Below are 14,319 nucleotides of genomic sequence, written 5' to 3' on the forward strand. Positions count from 1 at the left end.
GGGGGGGGGGGGGGGGGGGGGGGGATTTACCACCTCTCCCTACTTCACGCCAAGCATCTATCAGCCTTCTGTCCTGCTCAGATACCCCGCTGTCCGTCTGGCCCTGTTACTCCTGTCACCTTTTCTCTGTGGTTTGTGCTTTTTCCCCTTGCAAGCAGGGCATGAAGAGCTGGTTTTGGTTTCACTCCTGCAGCTGCACTGAGTACTCGGGCAGCGTCCTCTGTAGAAGTACATTGCAAAAGCCCATCCTGTGTGTGTGATTACTTGCTTCTATATTAGTAATGCTGTCCAGTTGGTAGTTAAGAGTTTTAAATCTCCGTTCAGCCGTAGACCGCATAGTCTTTTTACAAAGATCAGTGTTATCGCTGTTCTACGGCTGGAGAAAGAAATAACACCCAGAGAAGTGAAGTCACTTGCCCGAGGAAAAGGGGTCGGTAGCAGAGCTGAGGCTGAGGCCTAATCCCTCCCCCGCCAGATCTCAGCCTTGCTCATGGTCTCGTGGTAGTGGCTTTCCTCTTCCTTCCAGCTGCTGTGATAGGTTTCCTGACTCCTCGTTGCGAAGAAATGACCAACAGCCTGCAGTAGCACCTGGGGCCGAGAGCGAGTAGAACTGCCTTAACCAGAAAACAGTATGTGATCGGGGACGGGAGACAAATTGGTTTGCGAGAAAACGTCTCTATCGTCATGGGGTCAGCAATGGGCAGCCTTTGGTCTGAGGCTGTCTTAACACGCGTCCAGCTTTTCAGCACCGGTAGTGGGGAGAGCAGGGTTGTTTCTGATTTTCCCTGAAGCCCAGGATCAGTCCGGATTTTTCTCTTTGTTTCTGAGTTCCTATTGTTATGACGTGCTGTTCAGCAATCGGGTTCCCTGGCCCCATTTCCCATATTTCTGCTGAACCAAATGGGCACCTTTTGAAACTCAAATCTCACGTGGTGGCAGGGAGAGGAGGGAAGTATGAAATGCTCCAAGGAATATAACAGGAATAGTTGGACGCTGCAAGGCCATGTACTTTCAGGCTTTGGCTCTTGGGAGTTAGGAGACTTGCTAAGGATTTATGGGAAATCACTTTACCCCTCTGGGCTAGTTTTCCCTGTGTCTTGCCTATTTTAACTGAAAGGGTACATCTGCATTGCTATGACAGCTCACGCACATTTGCATAAGCTGCTATCTCAAAACTAACTTTATATTGCTGGCAGCACTGGCTAGACCAGGGGTGGGCAAGTAGTTGGGCTGGTGGGCCGCTTAAAAACTTGTGCAGAGCTCTTGAGGGCCACAGGGCTGGGGGGGCTGGGTGCTGACCTGGCCTCGGCCCCCTGTCACAGCTGTTAATACCCCACGGGGCGGCGGGTGGGGGGAGAGATCCCAGTTCATCCTAGCCAGAAGGAGCAAGTAGGCAGGGAGGCTGGCCCAGGACTGCCGCAAGCAGGCACACTTGACTGGGAAGGTGGGACAGAGTTGCGGGTGGGTGGGGAACTACATCCGGGAGAGGGACAGTCAGGTGGGGCCAGGATCGCGGGGTGGTGACAGCGCAGGGCAGGGGCCTGGGGCCGAATGGGACTGGTGCCCGTTGCAGGGATGTGCAGGCAGCGGATCGTGGCTCTGCTCCAGGCCCATGCTGTCATTGCCTTGAAATCCCAACCCTGGCTCCCACCTGCCTGTCCCACTCCTGGGCGCCGCTCCCTGCTCGCCCACAGCTCCATCCCATCCCGTCGGCCTGGCCGCGCGGCCCCATGGGCTGGATCCAGCCCACGCGCTGTATTTTGCCCACCCCTGGGCTAGACTGCTCTGGGTACCTGGCCTAGCTAACTGGAACCAGTTTGAGTATGCCTGCATAGTGAAGTCACTGATGTCTGTAGACATACAAGGGGAATCTGCAGTCAGTTCCTGGCTCTGCCACAGATTTCCTGGGTGACCATAATCTTCTGGGACCTAAACTTCACGTCTTCAACTTGAGGATAGTACTGCTTTTCCCCAGCAATGTACAAGTTTTTTGGGACAAGGGCTGGCTCATATTAGGTGTGGGTGTGCTGCGTTTAGTGTGTGACTTGATGTCCGACGGGGCTTGTAGGCGCTTCCGTTGAAATGGAGAAGTGCACTGAGTTAGTAGCAGGGCAAGCTAAAGATCAGTTCTGCACTCCAGGTGGACGATGATGTGTTTTTGAGCCTCTAATTAAAAAAAAAAATCATTTTCTTAAGTGAACCTCTCCCCCCACCAAACACTGGTCCATTCAGTGCGTCCTCAGCTATTTCACCATCTTGGAGGTGATTGTGAAACTCGGTGGCATATACACTAGGAAATGCAAAGCGAAGTCAGCCTTTCCGTTGCAAGTTGTGCTAATCATCATTAAGCTTCTGTTCTGCTTTTTTGAGCCTGTGCACTATAGAGGCACTGTTTAGCTGTTGCACTGAATTTCCTGCCCTTTATTGGCTTGTATCTCATGCTTGCTTATGCCTGTGCTTAAATACAGGCCTTTGTGTTTGGACCCCTCTTGGCTTCAGAAGCATGAAACAGAGTGTTGTTTTATTTTTATTTAGGCTTATGGTGATCCTGGTACTGAGCTACAAGATTGGATCCTGTATTATTTCTTAAATTGTGGCCCATGATGGTCCTTTTCCTGGAACTGCCTGGCAGTGAAGACAGCTGAGTAATTTCCTGAAGGCATGAATAAATGTGTGCGCCTACATTTGCATGTTGCATGCAATAGTGGAATATATATATATTTGCATGGAAACTCCTATTTAAGCAGTTGCGTATTGCAGCAATACTCTGATTTTTACTGCAGCAACATGTGCGGGTTCCTTTGTGCTGCGTGTTTCCAAAACGTGGAAGGAAGAAATGTGACCGGAAGAGCTAACATCATTATAAGCGATCTAATCATTTCCCATTAGTTATAAACAATTTTGAAGTGGGATTCTTGGGGTGTCTCATGCATGACATTTTCTTAAGCACCTGTGTGCTTCTGGGCATTTAAGGTACTATCTCAAGCTAGCTGAACCTCATGCCTCGCAGAAATAAAGTTGAATTCTAGGTCACTTCCAAGGTCAAATGTTTAGGGTTTTGTTTTTTTTTTTATTTGTGGGGGGTGGGTTTGGGCACGTTTGCATGAGAGAGAAATTTAGCAAATCGTCTGTCTCCACGTCAAAATGCACAGAGCTGCAGAAAGTCGGTGGCCTCAAAGTAAAATGGAACCAACTTTCCTTGCGAGGGCTGCCTGCCCTTGCAAGTGGAGAAAATGTCGTGAGGTTTTTGGCTTGGGAGGGGTGGGGGGTCGAAATGAGACTGAGTGGATTTCTTAAGCGAGGATGGGCCTGTAAAATGGCAGTTGGCCTTTTGTGTACGGGGAGCGGGTGGTTCTCACGGCACTAGAACAATATGCCGGGCCCTGAAATGTGGAGGGGTTCAGTTGTCCTTCGTGAATATTTTGCATGCCGTTCAGTGAACGCACAATATAACTCAGCTGGTCAGTTCAAACCAACCCTTTCCTTATTGATCACGGCTGATTTAATTAGGAGCAAATATTGTGGCCAGGGGCGTCTGTTGTCGATACTTATGAAAATGCACGGCACCTCTGGGTACTGGCAAGCTGCCAGAGGAGCACAGCTTGTGCGGGCCCGACTGTCCTCGTATTTATTTTTAAGCCAGCTGTTTCTTGTTTTCCCTGCTTATTTCCCCCTTTCTTTCCCCTCCTGCAAAACCCCACATCTTTTCTGTCCGTGCAGTGGAGCTGAAGAGCGCAGTCCATGCGGTCTCCTCTCGCTGCACCTCTGTGCGCGTTTCGGTCGCATCGAGTTTGTGCCACCCTCCTCCCCTTCAGCAGCTCAGCCGAGCTCGGTGGAGAGTCGCAGCGTCCGTCACAGCCGTTCTCCAGACAATGGAGCGAGGGACCTAATGGGGAGAGGTGACGGGGGCCGGTGGAGTTGCACGGGAGAGTGGGGGAGGATTGAATCAAAGCGATAAACAGGCCTCCTGTCCTCCGCTCCCTTCCTGTGGGAGTCCCAAGAGTGGACGTGCTGAAACACTTCCAGAGACGTGTCTCTGATATTTCTGCCCTGGAAGATCACCAGGAATTGTGGGAGTCCAGATTTTAGATCACGAGTCCCAAATTTGGCCCTAGGAAAGGAAGTCATTGACCTCACCTTTCAGTGGGAGCTTCCCAGGATTCATAGTTGTTAGGGGCTGGAAGGGACCTGACAAGATCGTCGGGTCCAGCCCCCTGCACTTGGGCAGGAAAGACTGCTGGGGTCAGACAATAATCTGTCCGTGGTTCCCATTGACTGCTTTTTTTTTCCTCCCTGAGCATGTCTTGGCTTTAAATCCTTTCCTTTCTATGTTGCCCTCCCTGTCGTTGACTGCCGTTGTGGTGAGGCGCTTTCACACCGATGGGAGTTGGAGCACTGGCATCTGTGAGCCCTGGGTCAGGCCCAGCCAGCAAGCAATAAGAGAGAAATAAAAGAGACACTAATGCACCTTTCTCTTCTTTCCTTTTCGCCCTAAACAATTCAGATCTCTGCTCCTCATGAAAGAAGAGCGTGAGGATGGATTCCCTCATCCCCTGCGGAAAAGACAGATACATTTCCATGTAAGATTTCTGCTGTGGCTTCAGCGCAGAAACATTTTCCGTGTTCGTCCCAGTGACTTATTTGCAAAGCTCCCTGGGGATGCTGGGGGAGGGGCAGACTCGGTTGCACAAAGGTCTGGAGGCCGGGGACAAAGGTAGAGGGTGGTGATATATCTAGCAAATGTTAATGTAAAGCATGGAAAAATCCATAGAAGAGGTGTGGGGCTGATGATTGATTTATTCATTCACTGACAAAGTATTGAACAATTGAAAATAAGGAAAAGGTGCCTCTGGTTTTGCAGACACATCCTTACATTGTCAAAGCATTCTCGACCAGCTTCGACGTCTGCAAGGAAGCAAAAGTATTCCCAGGCTTTAAACGTGCCTCGAAAGGCAGTAAAATAATGCACCTGAGTTTTTTTTTCTTTTCACCTTAACAGCAAATTCACGAGTGTGATAAAGCCAAAGCAGCCTGAAATCCAGTCAGACAATTAAACAGGGTTAATGACTGCTTGAGGTTGCCATAAAACAGCCCAAATCACCTGGAGATTTGTACGCTCAGTACCTCAGCTTGGCCATCTTATTTTTCCTGGAGTAACTACAGCTGTGGCATATTTTGAACTTGGATGAAAGCTCTTAGATCAGTGACACGAACAGTGAACAGATGGGGCTGAACTTGTTGTGATGGGGGCTGCTTTATTTGCCTGAGCACCAAGTCAAGTGACTGTGTATTTCTTCTATCTTGCAGCCTTGAAACCTACTGCCTCAAGGTCTGCCTGTTTTTATTATGGTTATAGCTCTTTGGTCAGTAGAGGAAGGGCCTGTTGCAAGCCCCAGGCAACACTCCTTTGGGAACAATATTGGAAAGCAGGTCCTGGTGCTTTTAGTAATGTAATCCGTACTCTGGACCAGAAGAAGCAATAAAGATGCGTTTGTGGCATCCAGCACCAAAGTGTTTGGAAGCTGCTCACTACTTAAACCGGTGCAAAAGCTTTGCCTATCTGGATCATCTTGAAAACCTCCGAAGATGGTGGTGGAATCTCCATCTCTGGAGGCTTTCAAGACCCGGCGAGGTGAAGCTTTGGCTGGGATGATGTAGTTGGGGCTGATCCTGCTCTGAGCAGGGCGTTGGACTAGGTGACCTCCTGAGGCCCCTTCCAGCCCTAATTGTCTGTGATTCTGTCTCTCGGGCTTGGGTATTGATGCTTCTGGTACACTGTTTTTGAAAGGCTGCTGAGAATGAGAATGGATGGACGGGGTCAGAGGAATACCTTGGCTTTGGAGGAAGAGATTCTGCTTCTCTTGGTATTGGTGCCTCTGCTGCTATAGATGTACAGCTGATGTCATACAGATACGCCATGAATTATTTGTCCGAAACAGGGAGCAAAAGGAAGATGTGTCAATCTTGCGATCAGGGCACTGTGTGGGGCCTGTATTAGAGCTGTCCAGAGCCTAACTGACTAGCTTGCTGACTGAACTGGAAAACTGGGGGGGGAAAAAAAAAGACTTCTGTTTGGGGTTAAGCAGACAATTCATTTGTGAGGGGGCGGGGGGGAGCATTATAATTTTTTGATTAAATTCAGATAAACTGTGACATGCAGCATCGTTTTGCAAAACAAAAAACCTGAGAAAAAGAAACGGCTGGGGTTTTTCTGCAAGGGCAAGGAGCCAAAAAAGATTGAAATTTGACACACGTTCACAAAGAGATGATCCAAAGAGTTGGCTTAAGGAAGCAACTCTGGGGCAGGGAATGACTGACCACTCATCTCATTGTCCTAAGTTTCTAAATGGAAGCTCTGGCCACGGCTGGGTTTTTGCTGGAGGTTGTATAGCATCCTGGCTCTCAAAGCCCGTGGTCACAAGAGATGCTCAGATTTTATATAAAAAGGGAATCTGTTTCTATCTCTTGTGGGTGCAAAAAAAAAAAGCTTGAAATGGCGACCATAGGTGTAACTCCTGCCCTGACATTTTCCTAAATGCCGATGCCCCCCTGAGCCCCAGTCTGGAGAAGGGAGGGAGGTTGAACTTGGCCAAAGAGGACCAGTGGCAGCTCCTTCCACAATGGACTGGATGGTTCATGTGTTGAGAAGCTTTTGTCATGGCTAACTTGTGTAGTGGCAGAGTTGTCAGGGCATGCCTAGGGATCCCGGTTGGCTTTAATTCAGCCTGACTCTGGAAGGTAACTCCTTGGCTTCCTCTCACTTAACTGTCTTTGGTTTGGTCGCCTGAGGGTTACCATTTTAGGTTCTTGGATGCCGAAGGGATGGGTTTCACAAGACCATAGTATCATCTCTCCTCAGCATCTTTCTCTCCTTTCTTTCATGCTTCCAGAAATGAACTGATGTTGCATTTGAAGACATACAACTTATATTATGAAGGTCAGAACTTGCAGCTCCGGCACAGAGAGGTAAGAAATCCAATGAGCAAATGACTTATGTGACTTAGGTGGAAATGCTAAAATGAAAAATGAGAAGGGCTGGCTTGATGTAGGCCAGAGAGGTCAAAAATTGACTATTAACAGCCCTGGTTATTGTTCTGGAGTTAGGAGTGCTCCTAGAAATGCATGCTATTATAAGCGTCAAGGCGATCACAATCAGCTAGACTTGCTCTTTTATTGTATATTTTTTTTAATTTCCTAAACTGTAGTTATTTAGGCCCAATTCATGTTCTTTGAATGTTCCGTGGGATCCTCGTGGTATTTAGTGACATTAACCACAGGAGAGAAAATGGAGGCTTGCCTGCACTAGTAAGATGCGTTGTTTTTACCTGTCCTGGAGGAGGTAATGGGATACAACCCTTCCCAGTGTGCACATATTGACTATTTCAATATGGCAAGGTGAATAAATTTATGTTATGACAACCATGTCCATAAGACGGCTTCCTTCAGTGCTATTTGGGTTTTAAAAAAATGCCCAACCTAAAATCATTTTATAAGTAAAGCCTCAAGGGTAGGCCAGGACTCCTGGGCCCATGCCTGGTGCAACCCAGCCAGTAAATTTCGTTCCTTTTTGTGTCCTCTTTCCTCCTTCCCAGTGGAGATTATTGTACATGTGTCCCAGAGAGCGGGAGCTGTGAGGCTTCGTTAATGATGATGGATTGGATCTGGGCTTGGGGAACCTTGGAGGAGGAGGTCTGTGTGCTATAAATATGACTTGAGGCATTCCCACGTGTCTCTGTTTGCTGTGCAGGAGGAAGGCGAGTTTATCGTCGAGGGTTTGCTGAACATCTCCTGGGGCTTGCGCCGGCCTATCCGTTTGCAGATGCAGGATGACAACCAGCGAATCCGGCCCCCTCCATCCTCTTCCTCTTGGCACTCTGGCTGCAATCTGGGAGCACATGGGTCAGTTTGTGGTCCTCCTCCTTAGGGCAGATGCTGTTGTAAGAGTTTGTCATCCTGTTTGTACGTTCGCTGGATTCTACTGAATCATTGGGGACAGAACGTACCATTAGGGGAGCAGGCTAAGGGGGGGTGTCTTCTACGCCAGTGGTTCCCAAACTTTTTTTTATACTGTGGACTGGCACGGGAGTGGGACAGGGTGCACAGAGCAGGCCGGCTCCCTCCCAGGGCTGCCCTGCCACCCAACTTTAACCCTGCGCACGACTGCCGGTGGCGGAAGCCGCTCACCCAGGCACACTGACAGGTCCATGTGCGGGGCTCGTGCCACAACTCAGCAGCCAACCCTTCATGGCCTGGTGGTTGGGAACCTCTGTTCTACACTGTATTTGTCATGGGGCTTCTGGCCAGTGCACTCAGAGGAGGACAGGCACATGCTTGTTGAGCTGGCCTGCTCCCTTTAGTGAGGTGTTTGCATTATTGGTATCATGGTAGACCCAATCAAGTTCACAACCATACTTTTCTGGATGTTGTACAAAGATGAAGTAAAGAAATAATCATCTAACTGGAGAAGCCAGGCAAAATGAGGGGTGGGGAACTGAACCACGGGGAGGTGAAATGACTCGCCTCTTCATCACTCATAACCTGTTGTATAGACATTGGAGATCTGGGATGGAAAGCCCTCTGTGTACCTGCTGGTTGGTGATACTTTATTCTTTGCTGTCAGTTGGCAAACATACATTAGACACCAGTGCTATTAACCTTGTGAATGCCCATCTTGCAGCACTTGTGGACCTTATTTGGTATTCAATAAAAAAACCAAACAACTAAATCTACCGTGGGAGGCAAACCCATGAAGATTTATAGCAGAGTGAACTTCCCCAATTTTATTTACAGCCAGTGTGTTTTACTGACCCCATATTTTATCTGCTCCCTAAAGAGATTTTCAGTTTGCCAACAGAATTATTTTCCTAGCTCGGCTCTCGCAGTTTCCACGTGAAGTATATGTTACATCAGTGCAGTTTTCCTCTCACTCAGCCCGTGATGAAACGGCATATTTTCCCACCACCAGATTTGGCTGTTGCCTCAGTTTCCCTGCAGGTTGAGTGACAAGGTTGCCTTCTGGCCAAACTGAAATCTCCCCTTTCCAAAGTCAACAAATGAAGCCAAAAAGCAGGGAAAATAAGACTCCATAGGCACAGCTGCTAATGTTTGCTTTGGCATACTGATGCATGTTGGAAAACTGCTTTGTCCACTTCAGGATTTAACAATGCACTAACTAATTTGTTGTGTGGTTTTTGTTTGTTTGTTTTTTTTTAAAGAAAACCACCTGTTTTCCTAGGGGAGATGAGACTGTAGGGTATACATTTACCTGCTTTTTGTATCTCAAGTTAATGGATTGCCAAGTAATTTTAGAGCACTTATCAGCATGCCTGCAATGAACACTCTCCATATCTGTGTTGCAGGCTACAAGTGTTTGTGCCTTAGCCTTTCTAGAAGATGCATGGTACTCAAAGAAAACTGATGCGGGGTAATTCAGTGAAATGCATTGGATTGTATTATACGAGAGGTCAGAGTAGGCGATGTAATGGTCCTGTCTGGCCTCAGAAACCATGAATGACTTAATAAATGTCACAGGGAGAGAGAAAAGTATAAATCAGGGAGGGAGGTTCCCAGCACCCCTTTACACACTTTCTTCACGTGATTCTGGCACGACCACGCTATCTGTCATGCATGTCCTGGGGCTGAGGAAAGCCCCTGCAGATTTCACATAGGATAACATGCTGCGGGTGCTATCTTTAAGTGAGACATCTGCCCTCCCTTTTTGACGAATGAGATAATTCTGTATTTGTTGCAAACTATGCAAACTTACCCAAGAAAGAAAGAAGCCCAACAAAAGCTTCTTGTTCAAAACATTCCCCTTGGTTCAAATCATCTGAAAAATCAAAAAAGGGAGGGAAGGAGATTTTAGGGAAACATTATCAAGTTTCCCCGTGGTCCCTATAAACGAATCAGAGATGTGATGAAAAAATCATGGCTGAAAAACACCAAATCCAGCCCGCTTCACCTGACTGACTAGTCTGATACTGAGACATGAGGTGATGATAGCAATTTCCAAAGCAAAACCAAGTGCCGTGTGAAAGGGTACTTTTGACTGAAGTTGAATAGGCTGCCTCCCATAATTCTTTGGAAAATGGAAAAACAGGCTTTAGAAATCCCCCTCATTTTTCTGTGAAGTGACTGTAGAGGCCTGCTTCCCCACACTCTCTAGACAGGACTAGAGGGCAATACTAGGGGGGACAATAAGAAATGCCAGACAGCCCTGGCTGAGGAGCTGGATTGCAATGAACATTATGTGACTGCATGTCTCTCCCTCTCCCCTTTTCACATCCAGTTAAAAACATTACAATATACTAATAAACAGCTGATGAATTTCCCTAGCTATTGGACTTGTTAAAGTGATAGGATTTGACTGAGCTGGTAGATTAAGTGACTTGTTATTGACTCTCTTAGTCTAACCATGAACCAACTGTTCCTTTTGGCTGTGCGTTAAGATACAAGGTGCTTGTACTGAAAAACCATGCTAAAGATCTCTGAACACTGATTTCTGTGTTAACTGGACATGTTGCTGTGTGGCTTACAGTAGTACCTAGCGGCACCAACCGATCTTTACTGAGCACTTGACAGTCTTCTAGCAAGGGACGGTCCGTGCTCCAAAGTGTTTACAGTTCGAATAGACAAAGCTGGCAAAGGACGATAGCAGGGACCGACAGAATAGCCTGTTCAGCATTGCAGTCCACATCGGTGGCGGAGCCAAAAGTAGGACTCGGGTCTCCCCACTCCCAGTCTGGTGCCCTATCTACTGGACACTGACTGCTCCATGTACGTCTGACAGCATTTGACCTGTCACATTCAATGTAAATACAGTCTGTTATGACTCCCGTGTTTGCAGGGACTGAAGTTGTTCGTAGGCATTATCTGCCTACGCACAGAGGTGACTTAAATAGCTGTGTTTAAACCTAAGGGGAGATTTCAACTTTCTTCTCATGTGTTATATTTTATAGGATTAAAAGCCTGACATTTCTCCATACTGCAGTTCCAGGCCAAGGAGCCAGAAGTTCTGTCTCCTCTGCCCAGTAGCTGACAAAAGCTTTGAACAGCTTTCCAGATTAATCTGAGTCTAGCTGAAACGTAACCAACTTGTCAGATATAAAGCTAACTTTTGCCTTTGATCCAAAAGGTCAGCCATGGTCTTCCTGGCACCAAATGTATTTATTGCTCAGTCCTGTACAAAGCTGAAAGTAAGTGGGGAGAGAATTCCCTGGGATGTGGAGAGTCAGCAGAAGGCCTGTGGCTTTTGCGCAAGGCGAACTGCCACCTCACTTATGTTTGTGCAAGCTTATCTCTTTCTGAATGTATGCCTTGATTGGTTTAGAGGATGATTTTTAACAGAGGGGCTGCTGGGTAGGACAGCTGCTTCCATGAGTCTCCATAACATATGAGAAAATAAACCCACTCTACCAGTTCTTAAAAGTCTTAAGAAAAAATAGTAGTTTCAAGCTACTTTCCACCTCTACATAATAACAGTATATCTGTCTCTATTAGGTCAGTAGCGAAGCCAAGTACCTTACCAGATATTCAGATAACAGATGTAGACGCCGTGGCAGATGCTGAGGATCCTGAAAGTGGATCAGGTAAGATGGGGAAAGTGGACTGGCTACTTGGCTTGATTACCCATCTCAAGACAGGGAATGGCTCATGCTCGCAAGTTTTGCCTTTTAATTTCTTCCGAAAAATGTCCAGTGGATTCAGGCACTGCCTTTGGCTTGTCCTATATGAAGCTATTCATCTGTCTGTATTGCAGGCTGTGCAGGCTGGGAAGCTGACAGTCAAGGTTGCCAAGCCACTCCTAAGTGGTGTGTACATAATAAGAGCTGGAGCCGCATGTGAAAGGATGGGGATAACAGAACATATTCTGCTACAGCTTCCCCTGGCTCCCTCAACTTCCAGTGCCCCTGAATCTGTGGCTATCCTGTATTCCTTCCTAGCTTTTGTAAAGTCCTAACCCTAATTGCCTGCTGTAAACATCCCAATGAGCATGTTGCTGCCAATTGATGCACTCCTCCCATTTCCCCCCACCCCCCTCCCCTTGAGCCCCAGGATTGTCTCACTTCATCCAAGTGCCTCAGAAAAGCTCAGAGCAAAACCCCAGAGGAAAGCGATGAAAACAAGAGCCATTGAGTAACAATCTCCATTCGTCCTGGTGCTTCCCTTTCCTTTGGCAGCTCCCACCCACCCCTCGTGTGTCCCTCACTCCCTGCTTGAAAGAGGAATAATAGGAGCCATTGTTAAATGCCGTTACCATGGGGAAATAAACATTTCTAAGGAGGGCTTTTCTCTTCCCATCCGTCTGTGTGTGCGCACGCCTGGAGTTCAGCCTGAAGGGCCTTTCCTGTTTAAAGAGGAGCAGGAGATCTGTCTCTGCTTTAGGCATGCTTTTTAACCCCTAGCATGCTCGGTTTCGCTGCCTGCCTTCCTCCTGCTGTGGCCTATCAGTTGTCCTCAACCAAGCATGGCAAGGCTGGACCATTATTGGGATGGGAGGCTGCCCAGATGCTGTCAGAAGCAGCGTTTGTGCCATGGTGAAGTTATTGGTCTTCCCACGGAGACTGAGAAGCCCCATTGTCAGGCTCAGTGCAGACATCTAGTGAGGGAGACTCTCCTTGCAATAGAGGCACAGAAGGGGAAAGAGACTTGCCGAGGGTCTCTCCCAACAGCTCAGTGACTGAGCCAGGAACAGAATCCAGATTTCACGCTTGTCCGTTTCCAGTAGTGTTTGTCCTGGTGTTGAACTGATGGTGCCCCTGTGTGGGGTTAGCTAGGAGGGGGGATGCTGGAGGTGCCCTTTGAGGCAGACAAGCTGATGCCCGGGTCTCTGGGGGCGGATGCAGAGCCCAGAGTAGTTCTTGACTGGGTCTGCCTGGGTGGGTGATTGTCTGGGTCTGGGTCTGTCTGGGTGGCTGTTATGCCTTTTTAGGCCTTTCTGGTGCTCTGCTCAAATCCTGACTCATGCTCAGTCATTCTCTCTGGCTTTGGGCACATGACCTCCCAGAATGACTGAGTACCTGCAGCTATAAATTGCAGGTGGTCAAATTGCAAATTCCAGGTGGCCCTGCAGACGGGGTTCTCAACCTTCCTGCCTTGTTTCCCCACCTGTCCAAGTGCACGGTACTTCCCTGTCTTGCCTGGGGCACTGAGGGTCTATCTGAGCCTATTGCAGAGCCAGCTCTTAGAAACTGTCCATATGATTAACTGTTACTAGTTTATAAAACACGTTGCACGCCACGTTATTGTATTAGCTTGCAAATATAACAGCCTTGCTTTAAGTGGCCATACATGCCCCTAAAAATGACTATGTAGTGAAAATGCAAGGCTTCTTCTGAATGCCTAGTCGCTGTGCCCTGCAGCATGAGTCTGGAATGGAGCATGATGGAGATTTGGTGGTACAGGCGTGCTTTGAATGCAAAAAAAATCTAAGTTCTAGTTCAAATGGTTCATTAAAAATAGATGAACAGGCAAGTTGTTATCATTTGGGTCTGGTCCAGTTGTCATGCAGAGATCTGAAGCACTGGTCTGGTTGTCCTGATCTCATTAAAAAAGGGGAGGGGGAGGGGCAGAGGTAAATTATGACAAAGCAAATAAGGTGCTTAACTTCATAAGAAAGGGGGCCTTGCTTTTGTATGGATTGACCCATAATTCTGACTTATTAGGCTCCATCAGTACATCAGAGAGCGGGGTTGCAGGTTAGTAGTCGAATCAGTGTAAGTTAGGATCTTAGCACACTAGTTTCAGTTGGTCTTAGAGTAAAAAAATGTGCATCTTGCTAGACATTGTTAAAAACAGTTTTCTAAGACTGTCACATTTTACTTGGGTACATGGGCATTGACTAGCTCATAATGTTGCATGCAGGGTACAGTTGTGGACCAATGCCCTGTTGTGCTGGGTGCCGTGCAAACAGAGGACCAAGAGAGAGCTATTGTCCCCACACCGTTGCAGTTGAAGAAGCAATGATGTGTTTGTCTCTATGGATGTCTCTTTCCTGTGCATGATTGTCCTGTGTGACAAAACCATCCTTGCTCCTGTCCCTTTCAGATGTCAGTGACTTAAAATCCCAGCCAGAGGAGACGCCGCAGCTGATGAGGACCAGAAGTGACGTGGGTGTGCGCCGCAGGGGAAATCTTCGCACCCCGAGTGAGCAGCGACGGATCAAGCGCCATCGCTTTTCCATCAATGGGCACTTCTACAACCACAAAGTGAGGGCCTTGCACTGTGGCATGGGGCCTGGGAGAGGGCAGGAGTCATTTGGGTCACAGAATAGAGAGCAGAGTAGTCACGATTCAAGTGTCAGCCCTGAGTGCCAGGCTG

At 47.8% G+C, this 14,319-nt stretch overlaps 1 protein-coding gene across 2 annotated transcripts in view; it reads left to right on the forward strand.

Moving 5' to 3' along the window:
- Window positions 1–14,319, forward strand: part of RASSF2 (Ras association domain family member 2) — a 33,358-nt gene that overhangs the window by 7,881 nt on the left and 11,158 nt on the right. Inside the window, exons 1-6 of one of the 2 annotated variants that reach the window (XM_019514345.1) lie at window positions 105–629; window positions 4,505–4,580; window positions 6,891–6,966; window positions 7,748–7,899; window positions 11,500–11,588; window positions 14,047–14,207. In XM_019514345.1, the coding sequence (XP_019369890.1) occupies window positions 4,537–4,580; window positions 6,891–6,966; window positions 7,748–7,899; window positions 11,500–11,588; window positions 14,047–14,207 (522 nt within the window). In that variant the 5' untranslated portion in view covers window positions 105–629; window positions 4,505–4,536. Of the gene's footprint in view, window positions 1–104; window positions 630–4,504; window positions 4,581–6,890; window positions 6,967–7,747; window positions 7,900–11,499; window positions 11,589–14,046; window positions 14,208–14,319 lie in introns of those variants that run through there. The other variant, XM_019514344.1, reaches the window with a different exon arrangement.

The sequence above is a fragment of the Gavialis gangeticus genome, unplaced genomic scaffold (assembly GCF_001723915.1).
Source record: "Gavialis gangeticus isolate Ggan-Ray unplaced genomic scaffold, GavGan_comp1, whole genome shotgun sequence".
Lineage (NCBI taxonomy): Eukaryota > Metazoa > Chordata > Crocodylia > Gavialidae > Gavialis > Gavialis gangeticus.